This window comes from Sceloporus occidentalis, unplaced genomic scaffold, assembly GCF_023333645.1.
Source record: "Sceloporus occidentalis isolate IW3139 unplaced genomic scaffold, rSceOcc1.0.p SCAF_4, whole genome shotgun sequence".
Lineage (NCBI taxonomy): Eukaryota > Metazoa > Chordata > Lepidosauria > Squamata > Phrynosomatidae > Sceloporus > Sceloporus occidentalis.
Genome location: NW_028316984.1, coordinates 130732900 through 130749056, shown reverse-complemented (window position 1 = coordinate 130749056; position 16157 = coordinate 130732900). Strand labels below are relative to the sequence as shown.

The window sequence follows — 16157 nt, the reverse complement described above, 5'->3', positions numbered from 1 at the left end:
AGAAGCCAGTGGAGCTTCGAAAGCTTGCAACATGTATATTGTGCGTTTGGTGGGCCCAATAAAGGGATCACTGGTGGGTTATGGATTTTACTGGATTTCCTAGAAAGAGGAGCAGTCTTAACGTGGAATCGGGCCTTGCACCCCAAAGGAAATCGAGGCGTCTGCAGCAACTCCTGTTGGGAGCCTGGCTTGCTAGCAATGGTCCTCGGTTGGATTTTTTCCGGGCTTAACCTTCTGCGCTTCCTTCCAAATTGCGGGAAGGATTGCAAAAAGTCCCAGCGCGGCTGGATTCGGTGGCAATTTTAAGTGGACTTTCTAGGGGATCCTTATCTTTCGCATTTAGGAACATTCCTTTTGGAAATACAGGGACCCTCCACATTCTCTGGGCTTAGGGGCTCAGGCCCCCCGTGAAAGTGGGGAAACCACAAATAAGAAACCACTACCTGAGGGAGCACCTCCCTGATCCAACCCCAATGTCAACGTCTGTAGGAATTTGACCATAGATTTGTGCTGGAGGACCTACAAATGCCTAGGGAAGTGTTGCCTCTAGGAATCTCTAGCTCCTACAGTGTGACTCTATGGTCAAATTCCAGAAAAGTCACCCTGGAGGGCATAGAGGTTCCTAGAAGGAACAAAGTAATGAAATCCGTGAACAAACAAATCCGTAAAAAAGTCGCAAATGTGGAGGGCCCACTGTACTGCATGGACTTACTATTTGTCTTGCGCCAGCCTCTCCATTGCTTGCAGAAGAACAGCGCTAGTGTCGTTTAGACACAACAAATGCAAATAATAATAATAATAATAATAATAATAATAATGTAAATCCTCTCTGAATAAGCTGACTAGGAAAACACCGTGATAGCCTCGCCTTAGGGTCGCCATAACGGCTTAAAGGCAAAACACCATACACACCTAATAATATATAGTGCTATACTATTAAGAGTATTGTATTTGGTGTTGTTGTGTGACTTCCGTGTCCGGCTTCTGGCGACCCTGTCATGGGACTTTCTGGGGCTGAGAGAGTGTGACTTGCCCAAGTTCACCCAGTTTCGGGTTTCGACGGCGCAACGGGGATTTGAACTCCGATCTCCAGAGTCCTAGTCCTTGGCTTAAACCACTACACCACTAATGATGATAATCCATAGTGGACCTTGACCTACTCTTTAATTTGTGGGAGAGTAGGAGGAAAGAGGGCAACGTCGGCAAAGCCCCAAGCATGTGGTTTAGTTTGTGAAGCCTGCAGTAGAAGGACAAGAACAAACCCGCAACAAAACATCAGTATGGAGGTGGGGGGGCAGAAAAAGTAGATTGAGGGTCCCATGGAGCCGGCACCCACCCACTCCTTTCCCCATCATCTTCATCATCAGGATGATTGTTTTCACTTGGTCCTTTCGGAAATAGCTCCTGCTACTGTCTGTGTTACAAGTGACAGGCGCACTACTAAGTCCTTGTTCCTCTTACCTTTGGTGTACTGGTATATTTGGTGGAGTTTTTCCCTGGCTTTGTTTCTGGTAAACCTGCGGTTGGGTAGCTGTTGTTGTGTGCCTTCAAGTCCTTTCCAACTTGTGCGACTCTAAGGACTCTAAGGGAAGCCTATCATGGATTTGTTGAAAGAATTTTTTTAATGGATTTGTTGGCAAAATGCTATTGCCTTCCTCTGAGGCTGAGAGACAGTCACTTGCCCAAGGTCACCCAGTGGGTTTCTGTGGCTGAGCTGGGATTTGAACCTGTGTCTCCCAGAGTCCTAGTCCGATGCTCAGACCACTACAGCTTCAAGTCACCTATCGATTTATGGCGACCCTATGAATTGGACTCAGAGGTCTTTAGCCACCTCCACCAGGACTCCCACCTGAGCGCAAACCAGGGTTGACTCTGCTTAGATCAGACAGAATCTGGTTCCTTATTCCTTCGTAAACTGGAAAAGACTGGGGTCCAAGACTTGGACATTGGGGGACATGTATGGGTCATTGGAACCTGTTGAATTTATCACTGAGGGCACGTCACACACTCTCAGCCTCAGAGGAGAAAAGCCCCCGGGATGGGCCGCCAAAAGTCGGGAATTACTTGGAGATCCACAACAGCAACAACAAACAACAACAAAACGTAGGCAATGATCCAGGCTGACACCCCTTTAACTGCTTCATGCTATGGAATTCTAGGAACTGTACTTTTGTGAGAAATTTTGTCAAAGAGCTTTGGCGCCATGACGAACTACAGTTCCCAGAATTCCCTAGCCTTGAGCCAGAGCAATTCGTAGTGGTTTTAAACCGGATTATTCCTGCAGTGTGGCTTGTGCGGGAAGATAAGAGTTCTGGTGTGCATTTCTCCTTCTTCTTTCCCTTCTCCCCCAGTTTAGTCATGATGGTTAAAAAAATTCATAGGAGGAGGATCTAGGTCTCCTCTCTCTTTTCTTCGGGGCTCTCTTTTAGTTTAGTTTTGTTTATTTTTGTTTTGTTTTTTGTTCCTCTAATGACAGTAAGAATGTTTTGGAATCGGTTGCGAACGGAGACATGCCTGCCAATCTATTTGACTTTCGCAGCCCTTTCCTTAGGTCCGGTTTTTGCCCATTTCGTTGCGGGGAGCCGTTCAGAGATGCTGAAGGTCTCTCTCTCTTCTGTCTTTCTAGAGGCTCACAGGCAAACAAAAAAAGCCTCCCGTTTAAACACGCAGACAACCTGGCACTGTCCTTGCCCTCTCTAGCAAAAAACAGGAAACTTTTTCAGATTTAATTCCCCTGTCGCAGTTTCACACGGCTCCTTTTTTAAACAGATTGGTGGTTTGGGATTTTTAAATCTGTAAGGTTTGTCTTATTTTAGATTTTCTTTCGGCTTGTCTGGAGGACAGAAACTGTTTGTCCCTTTCCAGTGAACTTTCCATAGAACTCTGGGTTCTTCTGTCCTTTATGCTGGGACCATTTGGCTTCTTTGAGATATTGAAAAAATCTCCTTTGCGACTGACCATTTCCCTATGAAGTGGACTTTCCTATAAAGTTAAGAGGGAGAGGGAAAGAGGAGGGAAAGAGGGACAGTTATATTCAGCGATGCCCCCAATGAGCTAAATAAACACAGGATCTTCCAGGGAAAGAAATGAAATCGGGAAAACTTTATTGCACCAGAGATCCATTTCTTAGTGAATTGTATTATCTTTTTCCTTCCACCTGAAGGCTTTGAATTTAGTCCTACAACCCAATCTATTTCAAATCGTGACAAATTCATTGTCCTTTTATCGAAAAGTTAGCCTCTTGTTTCACCGACATTTCCTTCCGGCAGGTTTTGATTCTAGGTGCATTTTAGTCCTAAATATGATTTTGGAATAAAACCAGTTGCCTCGATTTCAGGAGACTACGGTTCCTCTAAAATTTAGGAAAGGGAATGACTAGCCAGACGCACTTTACTCGTTGCTTCCGAAGGAGTTCCGTTCCAATTGCACCGACCTTCGGAGCTCCGCTGAAGCCACTTGCAAATTCCTCTTAACTTCAGTAATGCTGTGTAAGGAATCGAATTTCTTTAGTAACTCTCCCGATCTAGAATCTCTTTTAACGGAGTAGAAAGAACCGTTGGTTCCAGCGGCGTTGCCTCCTAAATAAATGTATTTTAGGGTCTGAATTTTAAATTTAAAACCTAGGGTTCCCCCTTTCAAAATAAACTCAGAAAAGAAATGGCTGGGATTAGACTGTCGTCTTTTTCTTTCAATACACTTTCTTTTCTTTGTGTTTTGAAATATCCACATTAGGGGAACCTGGGTCCAAAACACACTGCAGAACGAATCTAGTTTGAGACCGCTTTAACTGCCTGGGCTCGATAATAGAGAATTCTATCGTTTTGTGAGACCTTTCGCCTTCTCTGTCTGGTGCAACAATAAACACAATTCCCAGGATTCCCTAGCACTGAGCCAAGCAGTTGAAGCGGTCTCAAACGGGGTTATTTCTGCAGTGTGTTTTGGACCATAACGGTTCACTAGATTCTTCCTTCTTCTCTGCACATCTCGCCTAAATCCTGCTGAAGATCGTAGAGAGGAGAGTCCCATTGAAACCAGAGGTATTTCATTGATTTCAATGGGGCTCCTTCAAGACATAATCTGTCTGGGTTGAATTCGCTAGCGGAAACCAAGCTGGTTTTCGCCCTGGATTAGTAAAAACCCTCCAAAACTCAAGGCGGCTCCCAATTTGCGCCGCCGCCGTAGTTTACACGCAGAGCAAAACTAAAGCGGGCCCGATCTCTCTTTCCCTCCTCCTCTTTCCTTTCCCCTTTCCTCCTTCCCTTTCTCTCTCTCTCCCCCAACTCCCTCCCCACACCCCAAGATCCCCCAACTTGCCTTTGCCTCTGAGGATCCCCCGCTGCCCCTCTACCAGCGGTTTTAAGGAAAGAGGCACAAGCATGGAGCTGATTTGGTTTTTATTAAGTCCTGGGCGAGAGAGGGAGAGCGAAAGGGGGGAATAAAAGGAGGGAAGGAAAGGGAAGCTTCCCCCCCCCAAAAAAAAAAAAAACGAGGAAAGAATTAAGCAGGTAATAAAGAGGAGAAAGAAAGGAAAAGCCACCGAAAGCTTTCTTGGATCGGAAACCGACCCAAAGAAGGACTGGCGGGGTTCCTAGGAAAACCGAGGCTGGGACTTCTGAAGGCAATGAGGCTCACTGCAGAAATAATCCAGTTTGAGACCGGTTCAACTGCCCTGGCCCAGTGCTAGGAGGAGGCCCATTGAAATCAATGAGACACCTCTGGTTTCAATGGGACTTTCCTCTCCACGATCTTTAGTGGGATTTAGGAGAGATGTGCAGAGAAGAAGGAAGTGAACCCTTATGGTCCAAAACACACTGCAGAAATAATCCCGTTTGAGACCACTTTAACTTCCCCGAGCTCAGTGCTAGGGAATGCTGGAGGTTGTAGTTTAGGGTGGCACTAGATAGAGAAGGCGCAATGTCCCACAAAACTACAGTCCCCAGAAGTCCCTAGGGCAGTTAAAGAGGTCTCAGACGAGATGATTTCTCCAGGGTGTGTTTTGGACCGGAGTTACTAGACTGCTATCCTTTCAGTCGCTCTATGGCTGCATCCACATTGCAGAAATAATCCGGTATGGCTCAAGGCTATGAAATTCTGGGAACTGTAGGTTTTTGTGAGACATTTAGCTTTCTCTGTCTGGTGCCACAATGAACGATTCCCTAGCAGTAGTTTGTTGGGGCACCAGAGTAGAGCCCTACTTCCATTGCATTCGCTTATCGTTATTTTTGTATAATGTTCTGTATGTAGCACAGGGAATAAAAGCATTTAGGAAAGTTTTTACCAGAGGTCATATCCAGATAGCCTGGGATTAGCCATCCTACTCCATAATGTTTTTCTAAACCTGCAACAAAATTTGTTTCCTTTGTTCATATTTGATCATGAGCCTATTTTTTTCCATCAAGAAGGGGAAAAAAACTACAACACTTATTGTGATACCGTCATTGAGGATTTAAGAGGAAGAAAAACCCGTCGGAAAGCAGGGCAGTTAATTGGATTATTTCTGCAGTGTGGATGCAGCCTAAAATGTCCTGGGATACTTGGGTTTCAGCTGGGAGGCGGGAGTCTCGTTAGTCCATCCATACGCTTTCAGGGTTGAAGCCGATTCAAGCCCCTAATTCGAGAGGAGGGGGGAAAGCGGTCCGCTTTGGCTTTGTCACGCACTGAATCGGCTTAGGCTCCCTCGGCACTGTAAATGTTTCAGCCCTGTTTTATATTGTCAGGTTATTAAAGGTGGTTTCCACTCGGCTAAACCGAATTTCCTGGCTTTTCACTCGATGGAAAATTCTGCAGGAGTTGGGAGTGGGGCGGCAGAAAAAAGGCACCTTCCCTTTGTCTTAACTTAAACTGACACACATCCAGAAGAAGCAAGACTATATAAATCCTTGCTCGAGGGACAGCAGCCTTCCCACCAACGCATCACTGAAACATGCCCTAGGATTTAAGAGACCAGGGTTCAAATCCCGGCTCGGCCATGTAAAGTCGCACTCTCTCATACTCAGAGGATGGCCATGACAAACCCCCTCTGAACAAATCTTGCCGAGAAAACCCTATGATAGGGTTGCCTTAGTTGGAAACGACTTGAAAGCGCACAACAAGAAACAAATGAGACAAATGTTGTCGTTGCGGGTCCCAACCTTTCTCTCCCAGACGTTCCTCTGTTCCCCCTCCTTAAGATTCTCTCCCCAGAAGACCCATTCCTTCCACGGGGTTGGCACAATGGATCCCCTTAAGTGACCCAAGGATCCCAACTCTTGCTGAGAGTGCCGGCTGCATTAAGACCCATATTGCTGCTGCTACTTCTTGTTATTGTTGTTGTGTGCCTTCGGGTCCTTCTTTTGTTATTTTCTTGGCAAAGTTTGTCCAGAAGAGGTTTGTCCAGGGCCTTCCCCTGAGGCTGAGAGAGTGTGACTTGCCCAAGGTTCCCCCAGTGGGTTTGATGGCCCAGCTGGCAATTGAGTCCTATCCCCACATCCATAACCACTAGGCCACGCTGCTACCATTCCGTTCTGGTGATTTCCCTGTAGGAGAAATACGGGTGTATTATTTCTTTTCTTTTTCTTTCTTCCTTTCAGCAGGGATGGCCCTGGGGGAAAAGGGTTAAACCTCTTTCCAACTGAGGAGCCACGGATGCCGTTTGCGTAATATCTTTATTACTGAAAACTTCAAGGTAAAAGCGAGAGAGAAGGAGAGAGAGAGCGAGAGAGAGAGAGAGCCAGGGAGAGAAGGAGTGCAATGGGAACCAGATGTGGGGATGGGGAAAAAAGGAGGGATGACAAAGGGGTCCGCCTCAGAGGCCGACGAAGGTGAAAACTGAAGACGAAGCTCTTCCAGAGCAGGAAAGAGTCCACTGAAGCCTCCCCTGAAATCCTGAGGTCTGAAGTCCTGCTGTTTTTGCTGTTGTTGTGTTTTCTTGGCAAGGTTCTTCAGAGCGGGTTTGCCATTGTCACCCTCTGAGGCCGAGAGAGTGTGACTTGCCCAAGGCCACCCAGTAGGCTTCGTGGCTGAGCCGGGATTCAAAGCCTGGTCTCCAGAGTCATCGCCAAATGTTCAAACCACTAGGTCAAATTGCCTTGCTAATCTGTACAGACTGGCTGTCAAGAACCCCGCAAGGATGCGAATACAGACAGTCCCCCACTTCTCTCTCCTATAGTGAGAGGGAAGTAGTAAAGTGCTCCCTCCTCAAATGTGGTGTTGTGGTCTGAGTCTGGGAGACCCGGGTTCGACTCAGCCCTGGAAACTCACTGACCTTAGGCAAGTCAATAGCAATAGCAAGTACATTTCTATACCGCTTCTCAGTGCATTTAAGCACTCCCTAAGCGGTTTACAAAGTGTAAGCTAATTGCCCCCAACAATCTGGGTACTCATTTTAGCAACCTTGGAAGGATGCAAACCTGAGTCGAGCTTGAGCCCTTTTGCTGGTATTGAACTTGCAACCTTATATGGTTTGTGAGTGAGTGGCTGCAGGACACTGCGCCACCAGGGCCAGTCACGCTCTCTCGGCCTCAGAGGAAGGCAATGGCAAACCCCCTCTGGAGAAATCAAAAGAGGCCAAAAATAAATTTAAAATAAAATAAGAATGTCAATTGCCGAAGGGTTTTCCTTGTCCCTACGCTGCAAAGAAGGACGGAACCGTTGGATTTCCACCTGCCAAAGGTGACCAGGCATCCTCCTTTTCCAAGACCTGTCTTCCATTTCAACCTTCTGTCAAGGAGGAGTTTCAAAACGCCCTCCATATTGAGCAGGACTAAGTAAGAAGCGTGATTTGACACTGATACGAGCGCGTTTAGCTTTTGGTTGGTCGCGTCCTCCATTTTTTGATTGGATGTCCTCCATTTGGCCTTGTCCCTCTGCCCTACTTGTTGGGGATTCTGGGTGGTGGTTGCTCTCTGCATTGGAATTGACCCTGTCCTCCAAGACTCCCTGTCCTCCTCTGCTCTGCTCAGGTCATGCAAATACAGGAGTCCCTTAATGTCGCAAGTATTCCTCCTCTCTTTCTACCATCTTCTACCTTTCCCAGCATTATTACCTTTATCTAATGAGTCGAGTCTTCTCATGATGTGGCCAAAATAGGGCAGCCTCAATCGAGTCATCTCAACTTCTACGGGTCTTTCAGGCTTGATCTATTCAAGGACCCATTTGGGTAGAAAGCAAAGATAGAATCAGGACGCAGGGAGATCTTGTAGCACCTTAAGTCTCAAAGGTGCTACAAGGGCTGCAGCCACACTGGAGAGATAACCCGGTTTGGCACCGCTTGAACTGCCCTGGCTCAAGGCTATGGAATTCTGGGAGTTGGAGTTTGTTGTGGGCCCAGAACGGAGAGAAGCTCTGGACCCCACAACAAACTCCAGCTCCCAGAACTCCAAGAATCCCATAGCCTTGAGCCAGGGCAATTCAAGCGGTGCTAAACTGGGTTATCTCTCCAGTGTTAAGATCTCTCCATTGATTTCTCTCTTTGGCTGCCCATGGTATCCTCAGCCCTCTCTTCAGCCCCACATCTCTGGGACTGATGGTTCAAAGTGGTTGGGGAAGAAAAAAGAACAGAAAAGAGGGAAGGGGAGGACGATCCTTGGAAGATTTGGCCCTAGAGGGACCGAAGCGCATCCAAGAACTTGTCTGCCTGGCACAGAAGCCCCCATTCAGCCCTCTAATCGCATTAAGGTCATGGGACTCCGCTCTCTCGCCAACCCCCCCCCCAAGACACAAGTCCCCTCCTTTCACTAAAAAATGCAAAACCACCCTCCCTAAGCTGAGTCCCACTTCTTTTCTCTTCTTCCCCCCCCCCCCAAAAAAAAAACCTGCCTTCTTCTCTTTGTACAGAGGGAAAGGGAGGGGGCCTTGAGTCCTTGGGGGGTGAGTGGCTGGGATTGAGGAGGAAGAGGAGGAGGAGGAGGAAAAGGGAGGAAGAGAGAAGAAAAAGGAGGGTTCTTCGAGAGGGGCTTGCTGCTCTCTCCTTGCTCCTCCTGGCTTTGGGCAGAGAGGGAAAGGGGAGGGAAGAGGGGGCTAGGCGAGGGAGAGACCCCTTCGCTCGGCCTTGGAAGGAGGGGGCAGCGGAGGAGCTCTCGGGAACATCTGAATCCTCTTAGTGCTCCCTCGCCCTAAAAGAGAGAGAGAGAGAGAAAGAGACAAGGGAAGGGAAGGGAAGAGGGAGAGAGGAGGAGTGGAAAAGGGAGCCCAAGAGAAAGGGTTCCTGGACGAGAGAGAGGAAGAGGAGGAGGAAGAAGAAGAGGAGGAAGAGAAGAAGAAAGAAGGGGGAGGAAGAGGAAGAAGGAGCGAGGGAGAGGAGGGGAAGGAGGAGTGGGGGAGAAAGAGGAGGAAGAAGAAGAGGGAGAGGAGGAAGAAGAGGGGGAGGAAGAGGAGGAGGAGGAGGAGGAGGAGGAGGAGGAGGAAGAAGAGGGAGAGGGAGGGGGAGGAGGGAGGGAGGGAGGGGAAGTCCAGCGCTGCCTTCCCCGCCGGGCCCTTCCTTCCTTTTCAATCCGAGGCCATGAATGCCGAGAGCTGCGTTGCCTTTTGCGACCCGTCCGCTGCCATGGAGTCCTTCTACAGCGCCGCCTCGTCGCAGCCAAGCCCCGCCGCCGAGGGCTCCTCGCCTTTTAGGGCATTCCCCGGCGGCGGCGGAGGAGCAGGAGGAGGAGGAGGCGGCGGCGGCGGCGGAGGAGGAGGAGGCGACAAATTCAGCCCCGCTTTCCTGGCCGGCAAAGGACAAAGCTTCGGCGCCGGGGACAGCAACGCCAGCAACGCCAGCAGCAGCAGCAGCAGCAGCCCCAAAGGCCGGGGCCGCTACGCTCCGCCGGAATGCCAGCAGCCCCTCGACGGCAACGGAGCCGCCCAGCAGCATCAGCAGCACCAGCACCTCTCCGCCGCTGCCTTTAGCAAGTACCATCCGCAGCAGCAACAGCAGCCTCCTCCGCCTCCTCCTCCTCCTCCTCCTCTCTACGGGCAGAGGAGCGCTTGCAAAAGCCCCCCCGACGGCAGCCTCAAGCTCTCGGAGCCCGGGCCCCACAACGGAGCCCTGCCGCTCTCCTGCTACGGTGAGTCTCCCGAAAGGACTGGGGAAGGGGAGGCAGGGACGGGGGGAGCACTTGAGGACACTTAGACGGCCCTTTCCTCCTCCTTCTTTCTTCTTCTCCTTTTGGGTGAGAGGACATCGGGTCACTGTGGGCCCCCAGGGGTCAAGGGGCGAGCGAGGACACCCAAAGGACTCCGGTTCTATAGAGGAAGAGAGGCCCAACCAGAGTCCTTCGGGGGTCCTCGTTTGCCCCTTGACCCCTGGGGGCCCAGAGTGACCTCAAAATGTCGGGGAAAAATAGAGGATGCGACCCAAGCAAACGCTCCTAGTAATGTCCATTCCTGCTTCGGAGTCCTCTTGCAATTGGAGGACATGTGGAGAGTTCCTCCTGGGCATGAAATGGAGGGCATCTCCTCTTGGAAAAGGGGAGGATAAGATTCGGAGTTAGGATTCTGTTTTCCGCTTGTGCATTTCCCCCCTCGTCTTGGAGTATAAATAAATTATTATTATTATTATTATTATTATTATTATTATTATTATTATTATTATTAGAGAGGGTTACTAGGGTACGGCTGTGAAGGTGAATAAAAGAAAGAAAGAAAGAAAGAAAGAAAGAAAGAAAGAAAGAGAAAGACGAGCTATGCTGTCCCGAAAGCAACTCCGCTGACTTCCCTTCATCGAGGGGACGCCGCAACGGCCTCGATCCCCGCGAGTTAAGCCGCTGCCTTTTAAAGTTCGTGAGAGGGACGAGAAGAGACGTTTCTAAGAGATTTCTATGAGGGATGATTAATAACAACAACAAGAATAAACTGTGATGGTTAAAAAGAAGGATTAAAAAGAGTGATAACAGTGATATTAAAAATGAGTGATAAGAATGATATAATAAAGAGTGGTAAGAGTGATATAAAAAGAGTGATAAGAATGATATAAAAAGAGTGATACAAAAAAAAGTGTGATAAGAGTGATGGTGAAGAGATTTCAAAGAGCAATGATAAAAAAAGAATCACTCCATGATGGGGAATCTGGCTATGTCGGCTTAACTGGTTTGGGGATGGGGCTCAGGGCAATGTTTCTGGGGAAATCGTCGCCAAAAGAACGCGTCCCCGATGGAAATCAGGGAGTTTGGGGGAAGAAGTTTCGTTTGCTTTAAAATCACAGTGAAAAGTGATTGATCCGGACTAAATATATTCCGGCATCTCCGCCTTGGGTTTCCAAAAAGCAAACTTTTCGCTCTTCTCCTTGAAATAACGGAGCTCCTTAATCCGGGTTCGTCCTCGTTACCACTGGAACTAGGGCGACTGCTGGTTTAGGAGACTCTTCTTATAAGAGAAGAAATGAACCCCATCAAGGAAAAGGAAAATAGGATGATCTCTCCCTAAACTCTCTGTTTCTCAGCCTTACCAACCACTCTCACTTCGAAGTCACTTCTCTCATATGTCCTGCCCCTTTCAGGTGCAGAATCCGAGTTCCAGAAACCTGAAGGACCAAATGTGTTCTCCTGAAGTGTGGCGTCTCCAGCGGCTTGGCTTTGCCCGGATCGCCCCCAATCTCTGGGGGAGTCTCCCTCTTAAACTTATTTCAGCCTCTCAGAAAACGACGAGTAGCCCCTTTGAGCCTTACAAGAGCCCCCCAAAAAAGGCTTAAAGGGACTACTCGAGGGGAGATCTGGCTACTCATCTATTTATGGGAGGCTGAAATAAACTCGAGGGGGACTTTCCAAGTGACTGGGGGCGGTCCAGGCAAAATTAAGCCGCTGGAATGGACTGAACCATGGTCTCCTTTTGTGCTGAAAAAAGGGGGATGGGGCCTTTGGGCCCTCAATCTCTCTGTCCAAAATCCGACGCGCTGCTTATTGTACCTCAAAGACTATGGTCCTGACTTTGCTTTCGGAGGATCTTCTCTCGCTCTTCTTCTCTCCCTTTTCCTTCCTTTTCCCACCCCACCCCAAAAAGGCTTCGGAAGTCCGGGAGTGTTTTTCTGCCCAGAGGGAAAGCAAGAGGGTCCGGGGTTAAGTTAACAAGCCATCCATCAAGGCGAGAGCAGAGAGAGCCAGCCTTTGCTTCCAGGTTGCGCTTTCTCTGGCTGCTTCCGCACTGGAGAAATAATCCGGTTCGGCACCGCTAGAACTGCCTTGGCTCAAGGCTATGGAATTCTGGGAAGTGGAATTGGTTGCGGCACCAGAGACCAGAATTCCATAGGCTTGAGTCAGGGTAGGTCAAGTGGTCTCAAACTGGATTATTTCTCCATTGAGGAGCCAGTCTTTCCTCCCTCCTCCAGCTAAAAAATCTGCATTCACACTGCAACCTGCAACCCACACTGCAGAAATAATCCCGTTTGACCACACTGGTTTAAGGCTGTGTAATTCTGGGAGTTGTAGTTTCATGAGACATTTAGCTTTCTCTGTCAGAGAGCTCTGGTGCCACAACAAACTACAAATCCCAGGATTCCACATCACTCAGCTGTGTCAGTTAAAATGACATCGAGCCGGATTAATGCCGCAGTGGGGATGCATGCAACCCAAGGCGGCTGGCGCATTTTGCAAAGCGTGGCAATTGGGGCTATGTTGCGGTTAGGAAAACTAGTAAGGGGGTAAAGTTTGGGTAAATCTAACCATGGCTTTCTCCAGATGGGGCAAAAATATCTGGAGAGCACACACAAACACAGACACACAATAGTTTCCCGCTAGCGATCTAGCCTCTCCCCAGCTCTCCTCTGGAGAGAGGAAAAAAGGAATTTCCTTTTGCAGAAATGCTCTTGACCTCCAAGAAATTCGGATTCTTTTTCTTTCCCTAGAAAATAAAGGAGCCCTTCTAAGGCACACACACACACACACACACACACACACACACACAAGTTGTGGGTTCTTGGCTGTGTAGAGAGACCTTCCCTTGGCTGTGTAGAGACCTTTCCTATGTTCCAGAAGACTCTAAAGGGGTATTGGATGAAATTACGGATCGGGGCCTTAATAAATGCAGGACTTCTCTAAAACTTCCCAAGAAATCGGGAGACATAAAACTAGCGGAGGCTGTCGCCTTGGCTTTATTCTGCAGGACAAATGTCCTAGAAGCAGAAGTGGCAGATGTCGAAACATCATGCGGCGGGTGAGGTCGGAAGGAGGCAAGCCACATTGCGGTGCCACAAGTCCTTGGTGGGCTACTTGGAGGGAAGGCAGGAAGCAGAGGCACCTCCGTTGCGCCCTGCTGCCTTTTTCATGATACATACATACATACATACATACATATTTTTCCCCTGACCAACAGGACCCCTCTTAAAAGCGGAGTCACTCCGAATCGGCCCGGAAAGAAAACTCCAGGAAGGCTGGCCAAGGGAAACAGAGCTTCAGAGGTCCATTTTCTTCCGACGCCACTCCGTTTCTTCTAAGGAGGGTTTTCATTGCAGATGGGACCCGTTTCGCCGACGATAGCCTCAAATTTTCCGTCCGGGGAACTGAGGCTACATCCGCACTGGAGAAATAACGCGTTTGACACCACTTGATGGCTCAAGGCTATGGAATTCTATTAATTCTATCCTAGAATTCCATAGCCTTGAGCCATCAAGTGGTGTCAAACCGCGTTATTTCCCCAGTGTGGATGCAGCCCGAGAAATTAAGAACGGGAAATCAAAACCTTCCCCAACGCAAACCTGTTTTCAATAAATCTTTGCTCCGCTACATTCTCTGCCATCCCTAGCCTCAAATCCCAGCTCAACACCGCATTCCCTACAACTTCCAACCCAGATGTTGGAATCCTTGCCATAGGCACCAGGCCCACTATTCCGGATGATTAGAAATTAGAAATCCGTGGAGAGGAGAGGCTCGTGTTCATTTCAACGATCTTCATCGGCTGTTATTACTGCTGGTGTGTGTGTGTGTGTGTGTGTATAATATTTTTTAAAAATATTTAAAGATTTGTAAAATAATGTTTTGCAAAGCGCTGTTTCACCTCCTAAAGCAGGCGTTTAGATTATTGTAGTGATGATACAATAAATCCAATTGTTCGCCTTAGTTGAGTTCAATCCACGTTGGTGTAAATCCCATTGATACAATAGGTCCACATTAATTCGGATTAAACAACAAAATATACTGCAGAAATAATCCAATTTGAGACTGCTTTGACTGCCCTGGCTCAGAGCTAGGGAATCCTGGGAACGGTAGTTTGTTGTTGCACCAGAGCTCTCTGGCAGAGAAGACTAAATGGCTCACAAAACTACAGTTCCCAGACTTCCTTAGCATTGAGCCAGGGAAGTTAAAGTGGTCTCAGACTGGATTATTTCTGAAGTATGTTTTGGACCTTAGGCCCTGCGAATAACACACACACACACACAATAATCTTCAAGGGCTAGCTTCTTAGTATTTGTCGGCGCTCTCCAAAGACATACAAGGCAATTTGCGCCCTGCGCTTTGCCTCCTTAAAAAACGAATTTTAAAAAACAGGCAAAACAATTCAATACGAGATAACTTCCAACTCTCTTTAAACAGGAACCGTCTTTCCAAAACCGTGCTCCTTCGTCGCCTGGTTTCATTTTGTGTGATTTGTATGGAGAGGCAAGAAATTGAACTAGAAGCTTCTGCATTGCGGGGGGGGGGGGGGCGCGATCATAATAAAATAATCTTGATTCAAGAATACGGTTTAGTTCTCCTGCAAAAATTTGACAGCGGAGAGAGGCTTAGATAGTGCCCAGCAACGTTTCTAGCTCCGTGAAGTAAGACTACATCTCCCCAAGATGAATAGATAGGTAGAAGGACGGATGGGCAGGCAGAGAGATGGCTTTTCTGTTGTTGTTGCTATGTACCTCCGAGTCACCCTTAACTTATTGGGACACTAAGGCGAACCTATCACAGAGGTTTTCTTGGCAGGTTTCTCCAGAGCGGGTTTGCCCTTGCCATCCTCTGAGGCTGAGAGAGTGTGACCGGTTACAAGGTCACCCAGAGCGATGGCTATCAGAGAGAGAAAACGTCTAGTTTCCCGCTCCCGTCTGGTGCCGCAACAAATTCCCAGAATCCCATAGCATGGAGCCGTGGCAGTTCAAGAGGTGTTAAACCGGATTATTTCTGCAGTGCCTGAATCCCTGGAACGCTTTGTTGGCTTCGGGAAGAGCCGTCCACGGGGAAGAAACCCTATAATCGCTTGGAGGGTCGTTTTGGTTAACCAAAGTGGGCGAGGGTTGGTCGGCCTTTGCCAAACCCCAACAAGCTCCTCTTTGCTCTTTGCCAGGCCTAAGGCTTCCTCCGAGGCCAGGAAGGGAAAAGAGCAATCAGGAAGGAGAAGGCAATATGAAAATGAAAATTAATAAGGCCAGTGCGAAGAAACCGACAGGCGGTGGGTGAACCAGCCTTGGAGCCGGGAGATATTTTCACTGCCCTTATTATGCCCAGATCCTAAAAAGATTGGCTTGGCAATAAGGGCCAGTTTCTGGGAACTGATGGCACTGGCCGCCAGAGGATCTCTTTAGGATCTGAATGTTAGAGAGGAGAAAGAGGGCACCTTTTGGGTGAAAGGAAGCCCCCTGGAGGGAATGGAGTCTCTGCAGTGACCTTCTAGGACCTTGGCAAAGTCCAATTCCGCGGCCCGTCCTTCCCTTAGAAAGCCCCCACCCCCTCATCTTCGCTGTCTTTGCCTTCCAATCAGGGGGACTTCGGCCGGAAAATTCTGGGACTGGTAGTTTGTTGTGGCCTCAGAGCCCTCTGAGAAAGTTAAACCTCTCAGCAAACTACAAATCCCATAGCACTGAGCCATGGCAGTTCAAGTGCTGGGAATCTGGATTATTTTTCTGCCATAAGGATGCAGCCCTCTCCGCCTTGTGGCGACTTCCCCACTTGTTCCTCTCTCTGTAAATCCAGTTGCTCCTTCGGCTCCACGTTTTTAATTTTGGGGGTTGATCAATCTGTTCTTCGAGCTTTTGTTTGTTTTATCGAAATCTCAGAAGAGCTCTCTTTTAAAAGCTTTCTTTGAAAAACAAATATTTAATCTAACCATTCTCCTGGCCTGCTTTGCTGCCTAAGAATCAGGTTCATCTGAGGCTTCAGTCTCCTTCTCTTTCGGATACGGAATTCTTGGCTACAGCCGCACCTCAGAAATAATTCAACTGCCCAGGCTCAGTGCTAGGGAATCCTGGGAGTTATAGTTTATTGTGGCACCAGATCTCGCTGACAGAG

At 48.4% G+C, this 16157-nt stretch overlaps 1 protein-coding gene across 2 annotated transcripts in view; it reads left to right on the top strand.

The window, feature by feature from the left end:
• The first annotated feature begins 9478 nt into the window (after positions 1-9478).
• Positions 9479-16157, top strand: part of ALX4 (ALX homeobox 4) — a 107722-nt gene continuing 101043 nt past the window's right edge. Inside the window, exons 1-2 of one of the 2 annotated variants that reach the window (XM_089523503.1) lie at positions 9479-9602; positions 9654-10025. In XM_089523503.1, the coding sequence (XP_089379629.1) occupies positions 9479-9602; positions 9654-10025 (496 nt within the window). Of the gene's footprint in view, positions 10026-16157 lie in introns of both variants that reach the window. The other variant, XM_089523502.1, reaches the window with a different exon arrangement.